General features: G+C 37.6%; 2 protein-coding genes across 2 annotated transcripts in view; one reads left to right on the top strand and one right to left on the bottom strand.

Moving 5' to 3' along the window:
* Nucleotides 1–672: 672 nt before the first annotated feature.
* On the bottom strand, nucleotides 673–19,005 carry HAT1 (histone acetyltransferase 1). The gene is made up of 11 exons (XM_005519795.3): nucleotides 18,917–19,005; nucleotides 17,868–17,939; nucleotides 17,467–17,542; nucleotides 15,670–15,790; nucleotides 10,142–10,318; nucleotides 9,794–9,915; nucleotides 9,189–9,293; nucleotides 8,745–8,851; nucleotides 6,121–6,272; nucleotides 4,778–4,894; nucleotides 673–1,063 (listed from the first exon to the last, which is right to left on the bottom strand). The coding sequence occupies exons 1-11, from the start codon at nucleotides 18,921–18,923 to the stop codon at nucleotides 896–898; spliced, it is 1,224 nt and encodes a 407-aa protein (XP_005519852.1). The 5' UTR covers nucleotides 18,924–19,005; the 3' UTR covers nucleotides 673–895.
* Nucleotides 19,006–21,787: 2,782 nt separating this feature from the next.
* Nucleotides 21,788–26,978, top strand: part of SLC25A12 (solute carrier family 25 member 12) — a 46,218-nt gene continuing 41,027 nt past the window's right edge. The window contains exons 1-3 of the mRNA XM_005519794.3: nucleotides 21,788–21,852; nucleotides 22,340–22,393; nucleotides 26,323–26,465. Coding sequence (XP_005519851.1) covers nucleotides 21,841–21,852; nucleotides 22,340–22,393; nucleotides 26,323–26,465 — 209 coding nt within the window. The 5' untranslated portion in view covers nucleotides 21,788–21,840. The remainder of the gene's footprint in view (nucleotides 21,853–22,339; nucleotides 22,394–26,322; nucleotides 26,466–26,978) is intronic.

The raw sequence follows: 26,978 nt of genomic DNA, 5'->3' as shown, positions 1-26,978 counted from the left end.
AAGCTGGACCTGAATCCCATTAGGACTATCAAACATGGTCCTAATTAATCAATTTCAATAATCCTTATTCAGATTAAATCCTCTGAAGTCTGAACTACCAGAAAAGATAACAATTTATTCCTTTGAGGGTGGACAGACAGGATATTTAATAACTAACCTCAGGTCTGAGAAGCAATGCATAGCAGAACAGAATCAAGGAACTATATAAAGGCACTTGCTTCTTACAGATTTATGTTTCTTTCACTACTAGAAATGCTTTTGGAGTCCTCACGAAGTCTTGGCTGGTTCCCCAGCTGAGGTATCTTCCTGAAAATCATGAACCTGAAAACCTGGGGGTTTGAAAAAGGATGTGCTTGAGGCACTTTAGAGGCTTAAACAGAATGGGTCTGTTCACTTCCAGCAGCAGGATGCACATTTAGTATAGGGTGAAGAGTCAGCACAGGAGAAACACCTGAGAGACCACAGAACCAATCTTGTAACCTGCTCAGGACATTAAACCTGCACAGGCCTTACACCATACAATAGGATCCACAGAGAACAGCCCGAGAAGAATCATGTTATGAGAAATTTGAGATTGCTTAGATTTATATATTAACTTTCTATTCAAGTATCTATTAAGTCTTGATCAAAACAAAAGGGTAAAAAAATTCATACAATTGAAGTAACACTGTATCTGAGAATCTACATTGTTTATTTCACCAAGAAGTGCCCCCAAACCTAAGTACATTTTAAAATCTACAACACAAAAATAGAAAATATTCAAATGCACAGAAACACAAGTCACCTTTAATGTGATTAAAACGTCACATGGGATTTTTTGCAGTTAAGTGGCAATTGAGGATGTGCTTTACAACACTGTATAGATATATGCAAGTTTCCTGTACAGGTAGGATCCTCATGCTTGTGCAAGTCGTTCTAGGACTCTTCGGTAATCTGAAACAAGCTGTTGGAAGCTCTCTTCTAACTGTTCACGTTGCAAGTTTAGGTCTATTTGGTTCAACTGATTAGTCATCTCCTCTGGTCTTAGACACCTTCTCATCTTGGCAAGTTCCCTCTGTTTTTTCTAAGCAATCAAACAAACAGTAGTTTGAACACAGCCAGTAATTATCAAGAATATGGTATTTCGTTATGGTGTTTCATTAAAATTTATTGAATTTCAGTATCAAATTCTTTAAGATGTCCCTAATCCCAAGAGAAGCAGTAAGCATGTTGGATTAGTACATTTGTTCTGTTAAAGGCTCATAGTTTCCCTATTGCCAAAAAGCTAGTGAAGGGAGGAATGGTTTCAAATTTTGTTCCTTAACCAAACAGATTATGTCTAACAGTATCACCTACTACTGAAGATGTACGGCATGAAGAACTTGACTGTAGAAATCCGACCAGGATATTTAGTCCTACATTAATGTTACACTGGTGTCCCATTACGTGACTCTTCAGCCAACTAATTTCCCTATAACTGACTATCAAAAATTAATTTTAAGCCTCCAGTACACAGAAAAAAGTTTCACAAGCTCTTACAAATTATTCAAATTACCAGGGACTAGCAGTAACAGCACTGAAAAGAGATAAGATTATTTATAAACATAAACATATTTGTACAGGAAAATGAGTTGTCCTTGCTCTGTCACATGTGATTTTTACCTATTTCTTAAAAACACCTCAAAATACTTTTGTATTTTCTTTACCCAGATATACTTTAATATAGCTGATACCTATTTCTGAGCTACTCAGTTCTTCAGGTACTTTCCGTTCTTCAGTCTTCTCTAGCTTTGTAAAAGCAGCTTATCATTCAACACTTCATTTTAAAAAGAAGTATTATGTACACCTGGTATCTTACCAATAAATCTTTGAACTACCTATGGAATCAATGTATTAAAACAACAAAATATCACCAAATTATTCTATTTCTAACAGTCTCAAAAATCAAAGCCCTTTTGTGCTCTAATTTTATGCTTATCTCTCAAAGGAATATTTTTCTTTCTGTGATTGATGCTGAGAGTCAGGAGGGAAGAGTGGAGACTACAGTAAACTGTAAATAAGTAAGACCAGAAAAACTTTTATAATCTCCCAAAGATTCCACAGATAGACAAAGTTCAGTTCAGAAATGGAGGTTCTGTACTTAAGTCCTGATGAGGCATTCAGGCACATTTTTTGGCCAATAATCAAAAAACCTTTCCTTGTTGAAAGGATGTGAAAAGCAGCATAGATGTCTGAATTTTAGATTCACATTAGCTCTATGTAGTTAAATGAGAAGCATACTTAAAACATATGATGAGCTGCCCAAATGAAAATGGAGATGAGCACCTTCTACCAAGCTTCTGTCAGTAGAACAACTAAAACCTTATTCTAGAATTAATTCAAATTCTGCCAAATTAACAGGAGTGTCTGTTTAGTTTATAAACGTTAGCTCTGAAAAAAGGGTGCCAGCTTTTAAATGCTCACTACATCTGATACACTATCATTAGGCCATCTTTAAGTTCCAGATTCCTGCTAAAAAAGCAAACTCTCTTTACATGTTTCAGATAACCAGTTGTTTCAGTACCCATTTTCCCCCCAAATATACTACAAGCATATTGAAGTACACAAGATTTTGAAAACTGCCATCAATAACATTTTACCTGGGCAGCTTCAAGAGGGAGCAAGTTGTTGGGCTGAGCAGAAAAGCAAATTCAAGTAGCAAATAAAGTATTACAATTATGAAAAGCAGTGCAGCAGTGGTATTTACTTCCAAGATGACATGAAGAACAGAGACATGATCAAGGAGATATGTCTACCAGCACAATCCACTAATAAAAAGCAGAGTTAGTCAGAAATGGAGAAGCCACAGTGAAACTGCACCAGCTGCTCACCCTTTAAACTACCTTGGAGTGATGCCCTGATAATTAATATACCAAATTTTTATTTCCTGTATTGGTACTATCTATACAGAGAGCAACACATCCTGCTGCATCAGTCATCCCAATCTAGTGACGCCACATGCATAAAGGTATTTCCATGATAATGTAACGACTTCAGGGGGAATAGATTATTACATGTTTTTCCCCTGAGGTTTCTGCATATAGTTTTTTTCACTGCTACTGTTAGCCAGGAAATAATTCTACGATGGAATACCATTTTTATTAAACTAAGGTAGAGTCAATTTAGAATTATTCAACATCTGTAAAGCACTGTTCAAATGAAGATCTTAAACAGCTTATGGAATAAAATGACACCAGTATTAAGTATGCAGTAATATTCCTGATTATATGTTAATAAAGTTTGGTTCCCTCCTCAAAACTACTCTCTCTATTAAAAGTTAGTTTCATTACATTTCTGAAAACTTTTTGAAAAGGTCACTGTGACTAAAATTTATTGGAAGTTGTTTAAAATGAGTGTATGAGTAAGCTATTTACTAGGTAGAACTACCATAAACAAGATGACTATTTCAGAACATAAATTTTCAAATCAGAGAAAAAAAGTGTTGGCTGCTTTAAAGATTCTTTTGAATCCACACTGAAATAACAAAAACCTAAAAATGCAATGTTGTAAAATAGCAATATTTCATATTTAGCAATACAAAATCCATTCACTATCCATGCACTTATTGTGTGCAAGGACTGAAGTGGAAACACCTGCAAGAAGCACTACAATTTAAGCTGCTTATGAAATTTTGGATTTCGCCTGCAGGACCTCAGCGATGAGCAAGAGAATTGAAACCATGTAATAGTCATGAAAAACAGTTGAAGAATCACCTTATTTGTAGTGGTCACCAAGTGAAATTTAGCAAATGAGACAAGACACTTGTGAAAGAGAGGGTTTTGATTAAGGTCCTGGCACTCAGCATGACATGAAGTTATGACCAGATCAGATAGGTATTTAATACAATAATTACATTGGCCTCTCATTTCTACTAACAGCCCCTGTAAGCCCAACCTGACAACAAGCGAAGTTTTGCTATTTTGGTGTAACAGGGTAAATGCTGCTTTAGGAAGGTTTTCAAGCTAATCAAGGTACTCCTCATGCTCTTTATATGCAAGATTTTGGTTTGCTTGGCAAGGACTTAATTGACAACAGTAGCTAACATGCTAGTTACAGCAATAGACCACAATTTATTTGTGGCCTTTTTGACTCTTGGTATAGAAACTGATGCCATTTGCAACTAAGATATTTTTTAAATCTGTATCTCAAAGGGTCAGTTTATGCAACACAGACCAACCACACTGAAAATCCAGGATGCATAAATAATAGGAACTAAGAAAATTACGTGGTATTATGTTTAAAACTTGCTTGAATTTTACTGCTGGTATTATTCTATATTCTATCCACATGGAGTCAGTCCTACATTGATGTGATCTGATTACTTCTAGCAAGCTGTTTTCTTAAGACCTAGCAAACAATTAGAACAGGAATCTAAACTATACCTAGTTTGCAGTGTAACCTTTCCTTCCCTTCAAATTTCTGGCTTGTCTATTTAAGGTATGTTTTTAACCTCTTCAAGAAATTGACCATTTTCCCCCCCTTAAACCTACCTGGGCATAATGCATAATGTAGCTAGTTAGCTTAATAGTAAGCTCCTGTTGAAACTGGGCAGGAAACAGCCAGGAGTCAAACACAGGATCTTTAGTGCTTCTGTGTATGAATGTCCTCTGTATCTGTATATATGTCAGCTGAACACTGCATAACTTATAGTAGTTGATTGGCAACATAATTGGCATCAACTACGTTTATGGAAATTAAAGTAAAATCAAGTGTAATTAGCCTTGAAATAAATATTAAATGATACTTAAGTCATATACACCTTATAGGGCCCAATCAGTCTTCTTTTAACATCCAACCGATAGCTTCTGGACTGTTCTGCATCACCCATGTTTGTTGCACGCAATCGGAGAATTTCATAAACTCGTCTTGTGTGTTGCTAATGAACAGAAAGGAGAATAAAAACCACATCTGAATAAAGAGGTCACTCAACAGAACTCCAAATGAAGAAATACTGAAATATTAGAGAAACTCTTTATCTTATCAGAAGACAGGGGCATGGATAAATCTGTCCTATTTGGCAAGTTCAATGAATAAGTACTTTTTTTTTTACTTGAAAACCATTGTCTTCCACGCACCCAGCGTCCGATCTCTCAAGTATTGCACCAGCCACAGAGGCGCTTCAAGGACGTGCTGTAAGTGGACAGCAGAAAGTCTAGAAGCCACAGTCCAAAAACACTTCTAAGAACAAGGACTGGAACTAGGGTGACATCAAGCAATACCAAGCAGTATCAACTTTATGAATTTTAACAATCCACATACACTTACTGCTCTTCGCAAGGCCCCCTGAAAGTTCTAAATATGAAAATGAAACAATATTTAAAGTTTCCTGGTTTTCATTATTAGTAAATGGAAAAACTGAAGTGCTTTTGGTATCAGGATCAGAAAGTATGACATCTGGGGAGAAAATTATGTTGCTACTATATTAGTATTAACTTGCATATGTACAAAAACAGAATTTAAGACCAATTATTTTTTTTCCCCTGAACAACAGAACAAAAATAAAATTGTTTGTTTGCTACACTACCACATGTTTATATACTGTTAAAAAACCAAATGAAACTTATTTATCCCTTCGGATTTAAAATATAGAAGGCTGCAGATGTAGTTTACTTATATAAGCTATGTCATTTTCATGAACACATCTGAATATGGCTTCACACTGCCCACCCCTCAAGGTTTAAAGTCTTCAGTAAACCACATTCAAATGCATTTTAAACTAAGCAACTCTGCTATTTCACTACTGTACTCAAAAATGAGTTTAATATCTTAAGATTACCAGCAAATTTAATTGTTCAGTTTAACTCTTTAGTTCTTGAAGTATTTAGAGTTGCATTAGTAAGTTGTTTGCCACTTGAGCATTCTGCATTCCTGAAGCAACACGTAATTGTACAAATACTCTTGAAAGAAATCAAAACCATGTCAAATACAACAGAATTTGTAGGTAAAAAAGGCATTTATCTAAAACCATAAGCCATGTATCTCCTGATACACCCTTAACGACTGTCAAAATAAACCAGTGTGTAAATTCCATGTCTCTAAGTTAAATTATATTGTACTAGTTTGGTAAGAATATGTCCAATTACAACTGTACTAATTGAATACCTTATTTATTTTCAATTTTTGCTGAGCTTCTGTCACCATTTCTTGACTGAAACCTTGCATTAACTTTACTGGGGAAAAGCAAAGCAAATCTTGACACAGCTTTACAAGAACAAAGTCTCTGAGCTTCACATAGTTCTCAGATGGATCTTCAGCTAGAAAGAATAAAAAAATCTCATCAGCATTATTTGTTTTCTCATCTCTGGTATGTAATTACAAAGAACCATGAAAAACAAAAGCAGATGCAGCATTAATCAGTACACAAACAACTGTGCTTAATTGTAAGCACTATTATCAAAGGTTTCGATGCTTGACAGTAGACATCCAACAGGTCACAAAAAGAGAAACTTCTAATATTTTGTGTATGCAGTGCTGTACAGATTTTACATATGTATTATTAAACTGACTTGTTTAAACCCATTTAATTTCTTGGGAAAAGAAGACTAACCTAAAAACCTTCTTCTTGTATCTTTCATCTATTCTAAATTTGACAGTGGTAGAACTACTAAAACACAAACAAAAGGGAAAATGTGGAAAAAGATTGGTTAAAATATCCTACTGTATACAAACAAACTAGTTGAAGACATGCATTGAGCAGGAGTTAGTATTTGTTAGCAGGGAAGGCAGGAAAAGGCACAAGAACCCAAAGGACAAGATTATCCAAAATTAAAAGGCAGAAAGGACCTAAATAAAAGTTGATCATGATTTCAAGTTACTTCCATTTTACTTAAAAAGACATAGCTATCAAAACTGTTGCTTTAGAAAAAAAACATTGAAATTGAGAACAAGCCTCAGTTAAGATCAACATGAGCCCTTATGCAACTATTTCATGCAAAAGGGAAATACGTAGAACATTGTATTTCTTTCTTCCTTGCTTTACACAAGCTCACTACGAACAATTAGCAGGGCCATACTTTCCCTTCAACTCTCATTTTTCTGGGAGCTAGCACTACAGAGTTTACTGCTAACCAGCTTACATCCCAGCTGTGTTTTCCTTTAGTTTTGAGGTACGCTGTTTACAGTTAAAATTTGCAGTTTTAGGATGATCAGAAGCAAAACAAAGCTACCAAGAAGGACTGGAATAGAAGCTTTTACCATGTAGCACACAACTAATGATTTATTTTTCTGGGTTGGGTTAAAATGCATTGTTCATGAATGGCCTAATCTTGTATGGCAAGCCTTATAGAACTTATTCTGCAAAAGAGATTGGAGAAGTGCACTAAAGTAAATTGATTCATTCTTTTGCACTCAGATTAGTTACAAGAAGAATGAGGCAGCTTCTGTCCAGTAAGCACTATCAGCATACATTTTGCTCATGTCAGGATGACAAGGTATAAGCAGAACAAAATATTTGTTGCTAACATGAATCACAGAAGTAATTTTAATTAGTAAACCATTAGCTTTTTCAAATAAATTAATTAGATCTTCATTTTCTCTTTACAGAAAGGTTAAAGGCATTATTTCACAATTTTAGATGATATGAGCTAAATAGCCTGGCGATATTAAGATTGTTCAAGCACAATGTCCCCCTCAAAAAGGACAATAAATACTTCTCTAAGAATCTTAACTTTGAGAACTTGGGTGCCATGTAGAATATTGCAAGCTTTCTCCTGCTTCATTCCACAAAAAAAATGAACCCTGTTTTAGTACACATTTACTGTTAACTACTGCCCTGCACTTAAGGCACAGAGCCATGAACATGGCATAGGATTTATGCAGCGGCATGTTAAGACTCTGCTCATTCTCAATTATAAAAGCTACGTAAAGATTTGTACTATTAAAAGGAAAAAGTAAATGCATGATGCACATGAATTCCTGTTGCAGAAACTAAGTTATACTTTCTTTGGTCTCCACAAACTGGACTGAAATTATGAGATGGATTATTTTGTTGGGATGATCTGGCAACAACACATTGTGAAAGCAAGTGGTCTACTGGGTTTTAATTAGAATGTAGAGTTATTAGTGACCAAGATAAGACTACACATAGAATCGAATGATCAACATGTGTCTGAACTGCATTTCTTCCTTTACTAGATTTGAAACCACAGGACTAATGTCATACCTGTAGCAATTTTTTCATGTTAGCTTTGTTATGCACATGGACCCTTTATCTGCCATTTCCACAATCTTCTGAATTTAGGTATTTGTGCACACACATCTAATATCATAGATACCTTCAGGCAGCAATATGTGCTCCTAGAGCACAGGTTCTCTACAAACTCTTATTGTCCGTAAAATTTCAGCTTGCACACTAATATTAATATGCTATTTTAGTTAGGTGTGTTGTGGCCCCCCTCAAGTTTGAATTTTGGCTAATAGAGGTAAGCTGAACAAGGATTTGACAAAGCTTGATCTCTTGGCAAACTCAGTTGTGTATCTCACAATAAAATAGTTAATTAGCTGGTAATCTGTTCACGCTAGGGATTGAATTTTCCTGGTGTGCTGTTCTCTGAGTAAAGTACTTAAGATGCTACACTACATACACTTCTGTAAACCAGGGTACTATTAATCCTGAACTGAGCAGAAGCTAAATCTTCAAAAGGCTTTAAATTCAGACAAATTGACATAAAAGTTAGCTTGTGGGCTAACAACCTGTAAAAATTCCTTATTAAAAATTTAACACAAACCTGTTATATCAAGTACAGTAGGAGAAGACATATAGTATCTATGAACTGTTTCAAGCAGCTGAGCACCATGGCCTTCTCCTTGGAATGGTGGCAAGATCAGCATCTGGCTACAGACAAAGGAATGCATTTTCAGTTCAAATACAAGCATTTGGAAACATAATGTGAAGTCTTAAAAACAAAATGGTATTTCATTTTGGATTAAGGTATGTTCAATCTTCACGTTAAAATGTAATTTTTAACAGAATCTTAAAATTGTTAAATATTCAAAACTTGTTTCAGATTCACTCCGCTTCAAGAAGGGAACAATGAAATAAATCAGTGCACAGACAGCTAATAATGGGGATTTTTTTAAACAAATCAACACTATTATAAACAAGTATTGGGAACTTCAGCAGTTCCCTCTTCTGAAATAAAAGGCAAGGCACGAGTTACACCGCCAATTACCTTACACGTGGCCGGGTTTTGTCTGGGTACACATAGTAATTATAGACTGTCATGTAGCCTACGGTCGCAAAGAGCGTAGCTCCATCCTTATTATACTTCTCAAATCTGCAGATAAAACAGAAAGCCAAGCAGGTCAATTACAGTTGCGCTCCCATGCAGTGTCCATTTTCTTTTCCATTCTCCAACTGAATTTTCAGTGTCAGCAAGCTACTCTGTGAGGGCCCAATGGGTACACCTGCTATGTTCTGAATGTACAATTCACTTAATTGGTGTGCAGCAACTTGGATAAATCAGACCTCTTTACAGCACTTCAGTGCACTTGCCTATTATAAAGATGAATAGGTGGCAAGTAAAAGAAAACACAGGCAAAGCTCATTTTACTGTTTAAGCCTACATTCAGGGCTCTAACGGACAACAGCATTTAATTCAGCTCTATTCTCAAGCTTTCCCAAAGCATAATGGAGGAAAACTCAAGCCTCATAAACAATGTTTTTTCTTTCCTGGGAAAAATATCATTATACTGCCCCAATAATTGGCCAGCCACAATTAAAATGCAGGCTTTGTGGAGGTAATAAGGTCCACTGTTGCTTTAGAACTGTACTTACACTAGAAAGTAGTTCCATCTTTCATCATCTACATCAATAAAGCTAGCAGTTTCAATAAACCACATCAAGAACGTCTGAAGCCTTTCATGATATTCTCGAAAGCCTGGACATGTCATGTCAGCCTAGGGAAAAAGCCAGGAGAAGTCAGGTGAAACCTATCACGGAGGAGGAAAAACTATGCAAAACCCAATTAAATTCTCTGATATAAAAAAGCATGCGAATGGATAATAAATGGATAAAATTATAGTTTTTATACACTACAGCTGAATCACTACAGAAGGTGCATCTCTGCAAAATAAAATTGAATTTGGTTGCTCAAAAGCAGAAGTTTAACTTAATTTTTCATACCTTGTATATCTGATATGTTATATCTTCACCAGCTTCCTCATGGACAGAATACGTGTGTAACAGCATTCCAAAGGGCTTGAAGTTGACCTCCTTCTCCAGCAGAGACACAAAGTCATCTGTATTTGTGCAAAAACCAGGCGGAATGATTTCTCTAATTTTACTTTCAACATCATCTGCCTGGAGATTACAAAAAGGGGAAGGATCGGTGGAAGATTAGAAAAAGACAGCATTGATGTCACTGTTGTGTTTTGGAAATGAATATATGAGGCACACTATATCTACCAGTAATTAAAAAAACAGAAAGTAAAGAAAAAGAAAAAAAAAGCAAGCAATTCTTGTTGTTCATTAGTGATCTTCCAGTACGTAAAGGAGCTGCACTCATAAGATCGGAAATGTCACAGTCCAGCCTTTGTAAGCATCAAAAAGCTCTTGGTTACAGCCTAAGTTCATGAACATTTTTATGTTTAGAGATTGTTATATTCGTTCAAGCTTGACTAAGAGCATTGATAGCTATTCTGTAATCACAGCATGTTCAGAAGCCAAGACTTTCCAGACAGCAATTTAGAAAGACTAAGCTATGCTACACAGCCTTGTAGAACTCAGGTTCCCAAACAAGCAGCTTACAAGAGGTATTAGGTGATGCAGAACTAAGTGGAGAAAAAGGGACAAAGATCAAAAACAGTAGCTCCCAAACAGGAAAGTGACAGCTAGCACACTCTGGCATTCTTATGGCCCCCTGCTTGAAATGCCTGTCTATAGAATCAGCTGCAAAACACAGTACAAACTCAGACAACCACATCCCGCATTCTAATAAAAGAAAGTTTTGAAAACAAAGTTTGACATAAAATAGTACAACTTATGAATACTGTCAGCAAATCTGACCTCTAGTCTAACATACTGTGGAAGACAAAATATTCTGACACTAAAATTTAATTCAGAGATTACTCTTTTCAGATAGCCAAAGTTAGAGACTATCAGCTGAGCAGACTTCATAATCCTTTTCAGACCCCCAAAAGACCACTTGATTGAATACATTTACTACTTCTTTTTAACCATGAATATTTGATGAAGCTTCACAATAACGTATTACTGCTTCTCACCAGGCAATAAAACTTAATGAATTGGTCTCAACTTAACAAAACCATACTCCTCAATACAACTCCTAAAAGCCTGACATTACATTCAACAAAATGAGCTTACATTCAATTCAAACTTTCCTCTGGACAATGAATCCAGGTTTTTACTTAATGGAGTTTGCCGTGAGTTCAGCTGTAATGTTTGTATTGTATCTATTTCCACAAGGACGGACACAAGAACACTTTGTGTTAACTTACTAAGCAGCTCTTTCACACCGTTTACATGCATGATGGGTATTAGTTCAAAACCAAGACCCTTGCTACTTAGCATTCAAAACAGGGAAATTAAGATGCTTAGAACAAAATACACTACAAAAGGCTAATACAACATGCTACTAATTCCTGTCCTTTCAACCATGGGCCCTTAAGCAGAAGCAATGCACCTGCAAATGAATAGCACTTTATCATTCAGTTACATTTTTAGTGTAGAGAAAGATAGACTTAGTTCAGCACAAACAAGTTTTATTCTTAATGGTTTGGTACTACCAACATTTATATTTATATTTGGAGAGAGAGCTATTAAGCAGTTAAAATACAGCTCTACAATACCTGGTGTAAGAACTCAGTCTTTACACTCATTTCATTCTCAAAACAAAGATAATTTGTTGGTGCCTTCACTGTTCTTCATAAACCAGTATTAGCTAAAATACATTTTCTTTACAGTTACTGATTTAAGAGCATTACACAAAACCAGCCACTTCTTCAGAATCAATGAATTACATGAAAAAAACACATATTTACATGGAACTTAATTTAGAGATGCTTTTTTTAAAAACTGTGCAAATGTGTCATTTACACAGATCTTGTGTCTGCACTACTGGCAGGGCTGCAAGAAACCACAACTAAGAATCTGTAGCAACTTGTATTTGATATAGCTGAATAAGCATGCAAAAATAATCAAGAATTAAAACTATTTCCAAGCAACAGTACAGTAACTCAGAGTACATAGGCAACATCTAAGAAGTGTGAATATACAGTAGAGAGTACTATATACATAATGTTTAAGTAATTTTGCTTCCCCTTTCATTTCTGAGTTTCATTAGCGGTGAGAAGGAAGCCAAACTGTGACCTGCTCAAAGCCTTTAAGGTGGCACAACTATCACTGGCTGCCACCAGAGAAAAGTCTTGTTTTCAATAGAGCAGAAAGAATTAAAATACAACAGAAGCTTAGCAAATAAAGCTTTTGATTCTATATGACTGCAACATATTTTCACCTATTGCCTCCTAAAAATTCTCTCCCCTCAGAATGGGGTCTGACACAAGAAAATACAGTCTTCAATTACTTTAAGGGTTAACAGGATCTCTCCTTCTTACAGAGCAAATCCCAGAATCCTCAGTTTAAGCAGTGGCAGGAGTTTAAGACACGTGATTTGCAGTTAATAGGATCTGAAATACTGGAATCTCAATATATCGACCACATAAAAAAAATAATTTGTTTCATTAAAACCTGTACTTTTTAAAGGTAACATTCATTACTTAGTAGGTCCTTTTCAAAAACTTCTCTTTGAGGTGCCCATAATCCAAGGAGTTACCAAAATGTGTTTACTGCCTTCCCTTGTGCATTTCTTTGATATTGGTGAAAGGCTAATTCTTTTCATCAGAGCAAGACACTCATATCTTACTAATTGGAATGGATGCACACAAGTTTCTCTTCAGAAAAACAATCCTGTTGACTACTACAGCAATGTTCAACACAGGCAACGCCACTTAAAATGAAGCATGCAAAAACCTGAATTAATCCAGCCAAGAGTTGCTAAGCTTATGATTCATGGAAGTGCTGTGTGTAATGAATTACCTTCACAATCAGAATCCTGTGAAGTGATGACAGGGCATCTGGTATAGGCTTAAAACTATACCTTATTTGTAGTAGGACTGCTTCAGTGGGTAATAATGTCTCTTTGTACAACACATTTGAGTCTGGGTAATTTTAATTTAGAAATCATTATTGTACTAATAGACAACTATGACATTTGCATACCATGTAGATGCTATTTCCAAGTGACTTAATTTAAAATAGCTATAGAAGCATATGAGAGTTGAATTTCTCTGAAAATTGTATGCATGTATTTCAGAGGGGAGCAATGGAGTGATCAGCAGTATTACATTACAAAAGTGCCAAATATTGAAACAATACTTTTTAATTCACTTTTGTATAAAGCAAATGCATACACTAGATGCAAAGCAAGATAAAGAGTTTAGTGAAATACTTTACCCCTATCCCATCATAAAATGTAGATGAAAAGGAAGATACTGGAACAGCTGCAAATCTCCAAGCAGCAAGCAATTCAGAGGTCATTGCTATTAATATTTACACTAAAGAAAGCAGTTTCTCTTCAGTTATTTGAAAGAATTAACTCCATTCAAGGGATAAATTCTGTCTACTTTCACTAAATGAAGTGCCAGTTTCTATTCAAACAATGATCATACTTTGCTAAGGCTCCCCCAATAATATCTCCTTAAAGATGGACCTAAACCATGTAAAGATGCATAAATATAACTGGAGTTCTACCTTTTGACATTTCAGGATTGTATTTCTTCCTCATGTTCAAAAAGATCTTGCAGAAAAAAAAATAGTGGTATTGGGATGAATATTTCTGTCAGTCCCTAGCAGGGATAAAAGCAGCTGCTTTCGCAATAATGAAACCAAACTTAATATTACAGAGTAAAACCACCTGCTGTTGAATGAGCTTGTATGGGTATTTGGGTACAAAATCCTCAGCTGTGAATAACTTAGTGGAGCATTAATACCAACTTGCTCTTAACCAGTTATGGTAAGGGCAGAAACTGCAGGGCCTCCTTTCCTAAATGCCATCTATTCACAGCAGATTATCTGTCATGTGTTGCAGATAGTCTGCATCTTAGTATAATTACCATCAAGGAGGAGAGATCAGCAAACAGCTAACTTAGGAAAATAAATGATAATATGCATTCAAATCAATATCCTGCTGTAATGACAGCTTACATCTTAACTTCTGCAAAAGTGTCTTAGGGTGGTTAAACTGATGGCAAATACAAATGCAGAAAAAGATTGACTACAGCCCTATCTTTTTTTCTACATATGTTTAGATATAGCAATATAAGCTGCTTATTTGAACTTACAGTGCTAGTAACACTAAGGGAAACACAGGGTAGGCAACAACATTCCTCCCCTTCACTCAAGGCATGCTCTGGAAAGCACACAGAAGTGCTGCTCAAAAAGATCTTTTTTGTCTCCATCTCAGTCCCTAAAGGAATTGGAGGAATAATTCAGTATAGGAAACAAGTCTTGAAAAAAGCAATCATTTTGAGCAATCAAAAAAGTTGCAGTATGCATGGGGCAAGACAGACCCTGTTTAGATCTCCAGAGAAGTAAATTTGGTTTGCCATTTGTACAGAAAATAGATGAAATAAAAAGCAGATTCATGTTCTGTTTTGAAATTATAGCAATAAAAGGTTGGACAATTTGATTTTAATATGTTTACTATATGGCCAACAGCCTTTCCTTTTTTTTCTTATTTCCAAAAAATCCTTCTTAAGATTGAAGAGCATGACCTTACACTCCTAAGACATGCTGCTCTACCCTCCAAAGTATTTCAGACATGTCCAGGAACTTAGCCTGTTGAACTGAGTATATTCTAATACACGTTAAAAAGAAGGAAGGGCAAATCTTTATCATCATTTTAATGAAGTCATTCCAATGTATTTCTCCTTTTACAATAGGCCTTTCCTTGAAATTATTTAAATAAACTCCAATGAATTTTAAAGTTATAACTTAAATGCAGTCTGAAATCGTATTTGGAGAACATATAGACAGTAGGAGAGAAAAAAAAAAATAAAGCTATTCTACAAGTGTTCTGCAAGCCCAGAAAACCTGCAGAAAAAAGAAGAAACAATCAAACAAAAACCCTGCAGGGTACCGCATTATCACATTCCTTTAAGAAAGTTGTAAAGCATACATGATACCCATACAGAAGTTTATCATCTCTTTTCTGCCTTACTTGTTCCCCATGTTTAGAGAGACACAGTCAAACATACTAGCACACTAGCACAAAGTTCTCCTTTTCCTTCTCACTGATTCTCTCCATCATAAACCCCACCAATGCTAGTCCTCCTCCTGGTCACAGTAAATACAGAGTTGCCAAGCTGAGGTTTATTTTGTGGAACTGGCTTTGGCATCAGCACCTCACATCTGACTGTTCAGTTTGACACAATTTTGATAGTATTGTTGCCAGAGAATGGGAAATCTACAGATGAAGTTCAAAGCTTTTTATTAGCTTAGCAAACAGAGCTTTGTTTATTTCCTTCTAATTTAAACCATGTTTAGGTGGGCAATTACTAAACCTAGAACTCCTGTTCATACTGAAGCAAACCTTCTCAATGTTATGTCAAAGACAGAAGCAGACCTGCACTTACCTCCACACAGTCAAACTTCTCATTTACTTTTGATGTGTATTCAATGCGGAAGAGCGTTGACAGGTTTCCAGCAATGTAATACAGGAGGATCTTGAGTCCCTTGTAGCCAAAAGCAACTTCACTGAGAAAGGAAAAAATAACAACCCGGAACTCTATATGTAACAAAACATTCACATCGCAGTGGCATCATTTCATGTGACATTCACATAATCTTTCCCAGTAAGGTAAAGTAAGCTTCCTAATATGAAAAGGGAATCCAGCTGAATGTGCACTATCTAGACAGAGATAATGCCTTACACTGCTGCTATTATTTTGCTCCTCTAGCAGAAATATTCTGAACTCAGTAAGGCAGTGCCTGTGTCCTTACTGCGACAGCACAGAATACCTGAAACAGCTAATATTGTGTTTATGCTTTTTCAACAGCTTTAACTCATTAACAGTTATTTACATTAATTGATTGCTAATATTTATTAAAAATTACTTCTCAGTGTAGTATAATATTTTGGAATAAACTACTTCAATCTATCATGTACAAAGCACACATAACCAGGTGTAGCAATTTGTGGAGTTTTTAGTTGATAGTTCTATTTAGTTATCCAATCTAACCAGAAATTAGTACACACAAGAAGTGAAGAATACAAAAGCTTTTTACACTTTGAAAATGACTTGCCTGAACACAAACTCTTATGAAGAATAGAGAATTTCTTTTCTGAAAAATACGTCCAGAAAATAGTAATGTTCACAAAGAAACATGCCAATTTTTTTTTTGTTAAAGCATAGCTAAAACTTTTTTTTTACTGGGATTTTTCTTTTATGGTGGTACATTCATAAATTAGAATTTTAAATATAACTGCCAGAAAAAGAATTTGCTTGATAGCTCAACTAACAGATGGGAGAGATCTCTGATTACTAAAATTGTAATTGCTGTCAATGAGAGCTGCAGTAGATGTCTGGCAGTACAACTAATTTACTACATTTAATATAGGTAGTTCATCCTAATTGAACTACTAAGAGTACTTTAAAAAAAATCAAAATTAAGAAACACAACAACTAAAGAAATCCATAGAAACATGCAGCTGGATTTTCCTTATGTTCTTTTGTTGTTTTTTTTTTTTTCTTTTTTATGGTAGTGTTTATTTTAATCTATGGCCAGATTGTTGAATATCACTCTACAGAAAATAATAAATGACACTTCAGCACTGATTGATTCAGCATACTCAAAATCAAAGAAACAATACTTTTCTAGCTACACTTTAGAAAAGACTATGATATCAGCATTTTCCTGGAGAAACTGGCTGCTCATGGCCTGAACAGGTGTACTCTTTACTGTTTGGATGGCCATGCCCAAAGACTGGTGGGGAATGGAGTTAAATGCACCAGACAGCTGTTCCCCTGCAGTGTTCCCCAGGGCTCAGTGGTGGGGACAGTCCTATTTAATGTCTTTATCAGTGATCTGAATTCCCCCTAAGTCAAATAGCAGTCAGCACTAGGCTGGACAGGAATGTTGATCTGCTGGATTTGGGTCACAATGAGCGACAGACGTGGGGAAGAATGAGTGGAAAAGGAGCCAAAAAACTGGAGCTGGAAAATTGACTGAACATGATTGAGTCAGGGTGTGCCCAGGTGGCCACGAAGGCCAGTAGCATCCTGGCCTGTATCAGCAAATGCAGCAGTAGCACCAAGGCAGCACTTCTTCCCTTGTGCTCAGTATTAGCAAAATTTCTTGTTTTTTAATGATTTGGAAGCAACTTTGCCCTTTGGGACCTATTGATTTGAATCTGGAAACCTTTAACTTACTCATCTCCAAACACTTGATGGCTGTACTCTGGATTAAATGTTGTGTTATCATCCTCCAAATCCTCAGGAAAACGAACTGAGGAAAAAAAAAAAAAAAAAAAAAATAGAGCATGACCAAGTCACCACCTTCCATTTGTTTATCCACAGATGCCCTGCTAGCTGTTCATGCATGTTTCCACTGGTGTCAAACAACTTTTGTTAGCAAACTATGTGAGAGTGGCATACAAATGAAATCAAAACATCCTACACAATTTAGATGCATCTTATTTGATCTGAGACTATCAAATCGGTTATCAGACTACAACTGAGAAATTGACACAGATGTACACATGCATACATTTCATAGGAAGGTACTAGAATACTTTAGTATCACTTGTACAATATTTAAAAAGTGGTATTACCTAGCTTCAGCTGAATTGCTTCATTTGTATTACACTTGTATTCAGCCAGCTTCTTCTCCATAGCAGTAAGTCCTGAAAAAAAAGGGTTTTTAAGAGTTAAGAAGTGTCCAATCTCTCTGTCACTGTTATTCAAAAAAATATGTTAGAAAATGAGTCATAAACGAAGAAAAAACACACAAAACCACCAAACAAGAAACATTCAAAAAGCTACAATATGACACAACATGTCAATACACAGTATAAAGAGGTCTATCTCACACACTTTTCTGGAACTAGAAAACATACAAGTATCTCTTTTTAATTCCTGAGAATTAAAGTCATTACTATAAAAATATTAAGTATTCTAAATTACCAACTAAATATACATTTAACAATGTCAGTAAGAAAATAAGAATTCAGTATAACATGTTATTTAAGTAACATGTGCCAGGACATTTCAAGTGTTTGCATTCAGTCATTTTTATAAACAGCTGTTAATGAACTACAGTGGTACGTACACCACTAGCAATTATTTAACCAGCACGCACTACTCTTCCAGAACGGATGTGGAAGAAAAATGTAAATAAACGGTATTTAGTCTGATTTCCAAAGCCTAATCCAGGACAGAAGACATGTTTCACTTCAGGTATGTTCCAAAAGCTTTACAAACATAGCTCCCTTTAATTTCAGAAGTACCAGAAAAAACTTATTCTACGTCTTATTTCAGGCAGCAAGCCTTAGGTAAAAGCACTTTCGGATTTTTAATTCCCTACCCACCGCCAGCAAACTCGTGGCCATACACTCTGGTTTAACACTACCAGACCATGGGGGCCGTAAGCCCGAAGACACGCAGGAGCAGGACGGCGGGAGCCGGGCGGCAGAGAGGCAGCCGCCCTTCCCTCCCTCACACCCCATTCCCCTTCCCCCCTCGCTCCGTCTTCACCCGCATCTTCCAGCCCCGAGCTCACACTCCCCTGCCCGGGGCCCCGGCGCTACTCCCGGGCTCCCCCTGCCCTTCCCGGCGAGGCGCCGACAGCTCCCGCTCCCCGAGCGGCCGGCCGGGGGCTCACCCGCCATGTCCGAGTCCCCGCGCCCAGCGAATCAACCCGCGCGCCCACCCGGCGGAAATGAGGGCGCGCGCACACGCGCTTCCGCTTCCGCCCGCCGAAACCCGGCGGGGAGCCAATGGTTGCCCCGCGCGGGGCGCGCAGCCCGCGCGCATGCCCAGCACCGCCTCGAGCCTCGCGCTGGCTAGCGCGACTGGCCCCTCCCCTCAGCCCCAGAAGGCGGGCCGGCCGCGGCGCGTGCGCAGTGCTGTTCGCACCTCGCGTGTGGCGCCTCCGCGAAGGCTGCTAGCGTCGCGAACTCGGTGCCGCCGGCCCTGTCCGGCCCCGAGCGTTCCCCTGGTTCGGCATCTTCCGAGGGGCCGCCTCCGCTCCTTCTTCTCGCACAGACCTCGCTGCTCATTGCTCCAGTTACACTTTGGCCGAGCAAACAGCCAGAGCTTTGTCATTAGTAAAAAATAAAGCGCTCTGTGCTGAACCGCTTGCTACATCCATTACGGGAAGGACCATGGGGATTGCTGACATGTTCTTTTAAAGGCCTGGCTTTTGATACACATTGGTACTTTGTGCTGGTTTGGGCTGGGATAGAATTACTTTTCACGGTGGATTGTGTGGGGGTGGGAAGTTTGATCTTTGAGGGTCCCTTCCAACTCAGCTTATTCAGTGATTCTGTGATTTGTGTTGAACACAGGGTGGATAATACAGAGATATTTCTGTTATTGCTGAACAGGACTTACACAGAACAAAGGCATTTGCTGCTTTTTGTACTGCCATGCTGGTAAGGATGTTTGGGCTGAATGAAAGATTGAGAAGAGACACAGCTGGGACAGGTGTTCACAAGTGACAGGATATTTTTATCAGATGGCATCATGCTCAGTATATAAAGTGAGGATGTTATATATGAAAAAATAATCCTGGCTTTCACGTTCATAGATTAGCTTTTTGCATCACAAGTGTTTTCATATAATACAACTTATACTTTTAACTGCTTTGTATAATCTGTCAATTTATGTGTGCACTGTATAGTTCATATGAATAGTAATTTGATAAATATATCATAGGCTTTAGCAAAATGTTAAAATATAGACTAAAATACTTATATGTAACTAACTCACAGAATGGTGTACAGCAATTATTCTGTTTCTTATATCTGCGGACTGGCCTCTCCAAGTGACAAGAGTGACAAAAACCAGAGCATAAGCCTATGGGAAGGATTTATCAGTTCTGTCGGCGTTATCAGGGAGAGTGAACCAACAGGATAAAAGTACAGGAAGAAATAAAATACATAGACCTAGTTTACAGAATGTTCTGCAGACAAGTCAGAGGTTAAAATCAAACAAAAAAGTTCCTGGAACATCAAAAACTCAAAGGAATGTTTGAATACTGTATAAGCTAATGAATATGCATGTAACCATATATAGAGTACATGATTTTAAGCTATCTCTGTACTCTGACCAAAAAGCACCCCAGTGCTAGATTGTTTGTCCTTCTTTTATCCTTTATTAAACTTTTAAAAGTTCTAAAAAATAAACTCTGTTTTCACAGGGAGAAGAAGGGAGAAAATGTTTGGGGTGATGATGTTTGTCTTCCCAAGCAATTGCTACAGGTGATGAAGCCCTGGCCTCCTGCAGATGGTTGAACACCTTCCTACCCATGAGAAGCAGTGAATTAATTCCTTAATTTACTTTGCTTGTACGCTTGTGGCTTTTGCTTTTCCTGTTAAACTGTATCTCAAGCCATGAGTTTTCTACTTGTTATCCTTCCAATTCTCTCACCAGTCCTGCTGGTGGGGCAACAAGTGAGTGACTGTGTGGGGCTTGGCTCCTGGCTGGCTAGGGTTAAACCATGACCCGCTGCAGCTAGCATATATATATACATATATATATACATATATATATATATATGTGTGTGTGTGTGTGTGTGTGTGTGTATATGTATATGTATATATATATTATGTATATGTGTATATATATATATGTATATATATATATGGATTTGCTGAGCAAGATGATGCTTGGGTGGTCAGATGCTTACCAAATATGTAGAGTTCTAACAAAACTGTTCCTGCTGTCAGCTGGGACATAGGCATATATGTAGTATGTAAACTCTTAAGTTATATGCAGAAAGTTTTTGTTGACATGTAACTAAAAAAAGTTGTTTTCCAGAGAAAAGTTGTATTAAACTTAAATGAGTCATTGTTTTGTGACCACCATTATAAACTACTAGTTGCTGTACTGTAGTTTAATATCTCCTTGTGTTATTTGAAGAGAATCAGAATCTGCCCTTTTTGTTTTCCAGGGGCATCAAATAAAATATACTTTGTTGGGCCCTTGAAATACCACAGCAAGACAAAATATGCAGTATTATTTAAGTCAGGTTTTATAAGCACTGTGATTGAACTGTTGAAACAAAGTATAAACTTGCCCTTTCTTAAGGCTGTGACTTGCGTGCTTTTCATTTTGAAGTATAAAGCATGGGTATACTCTGCTGATAAAAAGATTATAAGACCCTGTCAGAGTTACTGAATTCCAGCCCGATTTGGGGCCTCTGGTTCTATGTTTGAAATACGGAGCTACAACTGATTTGCAGCCTAGCTGCCAGAACATGTCTACGAACAGTTTCGGCACCTGAAACCGACAGGTACACCTCTCATGACCCTTAGGGGCACGGCTGCATCTGTTGCGCCAGAAATGAGATTCAGCAGCATTTAAAAAGGCTCTGTTTTGCCCTGTGGAGGTGCTGCCAGCAGCCAAGGCCCCACACCCGCGCTGCCGGTGCCCTGCCGTGGCAGCCGCGGCCCGCGCACGGCGCTACCGGGGCCGAGGCGGGGCGGGGCAGGGCAGGGCCCTCACCACACAGCGCTGCGCTGAGGCGGCGGCTGCTGCGGCGGCGCGGCGGGCGGGCGGCTCCTCCTCCTCGGCGGGTGCAGCATGGCGGTCAAGGTGACTCTCCCGCTCCGTTGCTGGTGGCAGGAGGAGCCGGGCGGATCCCACGCGGGGGCCGGGGGCAGGCGGGCGGCGGGGGAGGCGGCCGCCGCTGCGGGATTCCCGCGGTGGGCCGGAGAGCGGCGCCGACGGGGGCGGTGATGGCGGGGCGGCCCCGGGGGAGCGGCAGCGCAGCACGCGCTGCCCCCGCTCGCCGAAGTTCCCCGGGGGGCGCGGACCGGGGTCCCCGGGGCGGCGGTGGCGGCTCTGGTCGTCCTGTGTGGCCGGGGCGCCGCGGCGCTCGCAGGCAGCCCGGGGCTGACAGCTGTCACCGGCGCCGAGCCCTGTGCTGTCCCGCGGCAGCACGGTGCGGTCATGGCTGAGGCTGGGCCTGTCGTTCGGACGAGGGACCACCCCGTGTTGCCGCCTTTGGCCGGCGCGGCGGGTTTTATCTGCACCGACAGTAGTCCGGCTAAGCGAAGCACTAATTTCCTTGTGTTTACAGGTGCATGCAACCAAAAGAGCGGATCCTAATGAACTACGAAACATTTTTTTACAGGTAAAAAGACCTAATGTTGTTCGAGTGTCAGATTTCTGTGTTTTGCCTTTCCAGCAATTTGCCCTGGCATTAAACATGTGTCATGTTGGTGGGACACTAAAAGTTCATTTTGCAGGCACAGTGTATTGAAGGGGCTGTCAGGCATTGAGGACAAAGTGCTGCTGTCACAAATGGTGATAACCATTTCCAAATTATAATATTAAATGAATTCCTGAACTATTTTCTAATTTTCTATAAAGCAAATAATTATAACAAAATACTGTTTTTTTTTAAAAACCCCTTTGCAGAATTCAAAAACATTCTTCTTCCATGGCTGTATGTTTTGTCCTTGGGATCTATATGTGTACTTACAAATGGTTGGACCACTGGTAATGTTTTTAGAACTTAAAATTGATTTGTTGAGATTTATATACTTTGTAATATTGTCCCTTGAAGGGCTTTAGAAATTAACATGTAAATAATAGTATGAAGGTTTCTCTACTCCCTTAGTTTCAGTAACGCTTGATCAGAAAGGAAAATCCAGTCAGTCCTAAAACTTTGATGATGTGAATCGGGCATATGGAATAAGAAGAACAACAACTGTGTTTTAGGTCCATAATAGGGCCACTGATATTTCAAAATTATTAAAGTATCTTTTTTCCCCTAACTAGTGTATTCAAGAACCTTTTCTCTATGTGAAAAATTAAGGGTATAAAATTAGGGCTAATACTGTGAATAATAAAACCTATTATTTAACTGTTTTTATCTATCTTCTGGTTCTACTACACCATCTGACAATTTCCATAAATTCTAGGTAGTCAGAGAGACCTTTTTGCCTGAGAGAGAGAAATTGTATCCCAACCATAATTTTGATGGCCTTTCCTGTAGCATACTGGATTATATATAGCATAACATTGCTGTAATGATAAAACTAAGAATGCTGGCATCAAAATGTGAAGGCTCAACATTTAGTTTCTAGTACAAAATACTCCAACACAGGTTCATATTTGGTTGACATGGCATTCAGCTTTTGTAGATAAAGATTAAGTAAAGTATGTTAATAAAATTAGAAAATACATCAAAGTATAATTTTTGAAATATATATTGATACAGTATAAAAATATGGTTCTAGAACATCTTTTCCAACTTTTTGCAAGGTACTTTTGCACATTGAAATGAATAAAAGTTAAATAAAGTGTCAAAACAGCCTATTCAGTTGTAAATGTGAACTCTTTATGGTTCTTGACATCCAATCAGTAGAAGTTCTTGCTTCTGGAAATAAGCATTTGAAGTTCTTGAGAGTGGTCATGCAGAGAACAGTGGAGAGGAAGAGCATTGTACCACTGGATGTTGAAATTTTCTTCCTGACAGTACATGTTTTATTGACCTAAAAAGCAGACAGTCTGTTTTTAAAAAATGGCTTTTTGCTCTTCCCCATGTCTCTCTTGTCTTCTTCAAAGAAGTGTGCAAGGGAATTTGTGGATTGCTTGGTGCTCTGAGGAATGAAAAATATGAAAGCTCTCCTCTGTCCCTTTGAGTATCTGAGATTTTGCAGTTAAAAAAAAGCATAGAAAAAGTTTGTATTTCTTCTGCATTGTTTTGAGTTTGAAATTGTGTTTTTGTTTGATGTTTAGAAATTAAACTTAGTTGCAGGTTTTAAAACAGAAGAGAATCATTCTTTTTAAGACTAAGTTGTAGAAAGTCTTGTTATGAAATATTGCAAGTGTTTAGGTGTCAGATATGCTGTACTCTTCGCTGAGAGTGCTGGCCTCTTCTGTGAGCTTCAGCTAAAGGTCGTGCATTCCTTCCTAAATTTGGCTTCCCTTGGAAATGGTTAGAAGGGAAGATGTGAGCTCTAGGCCTCATCACCGTCCACCTTAATCATTGAGAGTCTACTTAAATTTCCTTCTGTTCATGCATGTCTTCTAATGTTATATGAGCCCTCTCGCGGTGCAGTTTACATATATCTTAAAGGATATTCAATATATAGCTTTCTCTTCAGAATTTATGAAGTGTGCTATCTGCTTCTTCTAACTGTTTTCAACTGTTAAAAATAAAAAGTTTTATTTGCATTAACAAGATGTGCTATTTAGTCTTGTAACTATGAAATGCAGGCATTGAAGTTTCATGTCTGTGTACCATCAAGTAAGTTACCTCTTAGGTGTTTGCTAACCACAGTCTTCAGTAACAACCATAAAAGAACAAATTTTGTAACATATTATCACAGAAGGGTAAAAGAGTTAGGTGGAAAAAGTTACCAGATTTCTTAGAGAACCTTCATTATTTTTCTTAGGCAAGACATAGTCAGCCTTTGGAAAATATTGTTTAATTATTCCCTTCCTATTGAATTCAAGTGTAAGCTTCAGCTTCACCTGTTCAAGCAAGGTGAGAAGGAAAGACAAAAAGATTTCCAAAGCATTTTTTCTGAAAGTGTGAAAGTTCTGAAGCTTCAGCTTGTAAACTAGAGTAGAGGGTTTGTATGTTTATCTTATACGAGGATGTTTTAAAGAAGAGTCTCATGGAAATCCATCAAGTGCTTACCTGAGGCAATCTACAAATGTATACGTAATGTATATGTAAGAATTTTGTTTTATAAAATAACACAGTTCAAGACCGAGAAAAACACAGATTTAATTGTTGTGTTTTATATTCAAATTAGGTTATAATTTAAAATTGGGCTAAAAGATTCTTGACTTAAGATATATGGTGTAAACATAAGACTAATATATTTACATGCTTAGCTACTTTCTCGGGCCTTAATTTATTGACTTGCTGCCAAACTCTTCCAAAATGCCATGACCTTCTCATATGGAGCTCAATGTATCTGTCAGTTAATTATTTTTGTCTCAAAATTTTTTAAACAAAAATTCCTCCAAACAGTTTTTATTGTGGAAGGTAGTATTATAAATTATTATTTATGATAAACTCACAGATATTGGTGTCTGGAGGAAAAAATACAGTGTTTAGATTTTTACTGTCTTCAATCTGCACTCTACTGTCATACTGTTGACTTCAGTGATTCTTGAAGATATGCTCCATACTCTGCATGTTTGATGGGCCTTCATACATAGCATTTTCTTTGGATTTCATGTCTTGCATCAGAGTTGTGCTTTGTAAGGCATTTTTCAGTCACTTGTGTGTATGGCTGAGAACCTTTCAGAGTTGATTCAAGGAAACCACAGTTTCATTGTGCTGTCATATTGGCAGCAGTGCTGAATTAAGGGATTCCTGTCCACTGCTTTGTGTTCCTGTTTTGGTGGAAATACTCTGTTTTAATTCTCCATAAATTCAGTAACCTGATTTACAGTGCAGTCTTGCAAATAGCTGTCATCACATGTGTAGGGTGGAAGAAGTGATGAGGTGATGTGAGGGGCTGACATTGTGGAAGAGATACATGAGATGCTGAAGCAAGCACTCTCTGTGTGTATGAATTTCTCCTTAAAACATTAGTTTCAGGATAAAAATTAATCTGAACATTTATTACTCACAAAAAGAGAAAAGAAATAATTTTTATTTTCCAAAATAATTATAGTAAAGATCAGGAACAATTATTCAGGAGATATCTGCTACTAGAAATTTTAAGAAAATTTATGTGCTGCATTTTCAGTGTAGCTGCAAATGGAATGCTATAGCATGGTTGTAATTCTTATAAGTATTTGCAATTACTTGGTGGTTTCTGAAATATGTTGCTGTCTTTTAATTAGAAGATACTGATCATTATGTGAACACATGTATTGTCCAGGAAAATCTGACTGTTGGTAGTATAAAATTAGTACAGTAACACTGTTAGTTTAATCCAACCCTTTAATTTCAGAGCAGTTACGTGCAGACAGTTGTGCACCATTTTAAGTGATATTCAGTAAAGATACTAATTTGGTCAGCACTGATAATTAGCATCTAAACTGATTAATTTTTGTTTGTGGGGCTTTGTTTTTTTATTTTTACTCTAGTATGCAAGTGTTGAGAAAGATGGTGAGCATTACATGACCCCAGAGGACTTTGTGCAGAAATACCTAGGACTTCATACAGATCCACATCACAATCCCAAAACAGTGCAGCTGTTGGCTGGAGTGGCAGATCAAACTAAGGATGGGTGAGAATTTTGCTTTCTGTTTGAAAATTGCACTGCATTGTTAAATGTGTGAGTGCATGAGTTTGATAACTTCATCTTCTCAAATACATTGTAGATTTTATTACACTTTAGGCTTATTTAAATGAGAAGTTTTTTTCAAAAGTACAATAGACTAAGAATTTGTGAAAACGGAGAAAAGAAGTATGGTGTTTAACATGATTTTTTTTTAAGCCAAGATTTATTTTGATGATGTTTTGTTAAATTTACAAAAGCTGAGGATGCTGAACATCAGGTAAGTTAAGTGTAGTATAGCTGCCTTAGAAAAGTTCTTTTCTGTATGTTCACATCCATCATCAGGTACTGTGTAGAGTCTTCTGTGCCTGTAGTTAAACACAAAAATATGGAAGAGCTTTTCTTATTTCTGTAGTGTGCAATTAAAATCCAACCACTGAGGTCTTTTGAAAAGTGCTGACTATTAGAAAAGAGAGACACTAGTGGCTTCATTAAGGAAGAAGCTGTTTGCCTAATGAAGAT

This window comes from Pseudopodoces humilis, chromosome 8 (genome assembly GCF_049639895.1).
Source record: "Pseudopodoces humilis isolate 2021_Gansu_Grassland_sample_001 chromosome 8, ASM4963989v1, whole genome shotgun sequence".
Lineage (NCBI taxonomy): Eukaryota > Metazoa > Chordata > Aves > Passeriformes > Paridae > Pseudopodoces > Pseudopodoces humilis.
This window is presented reverse-complemented; position numbering and strand designations above follow the sequence as displayed.

Bases quoted from the DNA above. Each gene is read 5' to 3' on its own strand.
- HAT1 (XM_005519795.3), bottom strand. The intron at 17,543-17,867 runs GTAATACCACTT...TTTTTTCCTCAG, and splicing joins AGCAATTCAGCTGAAGCTAG to TTCGTTTTCCTGAGGATTTG. The intron at 6,273-8,744 runs GTTTGTGTTAAA...TATTCTTTCTAG, and splicing joins TACTGTACTTGATATAACAG to CTGAAGATCCATCTGAGAAC.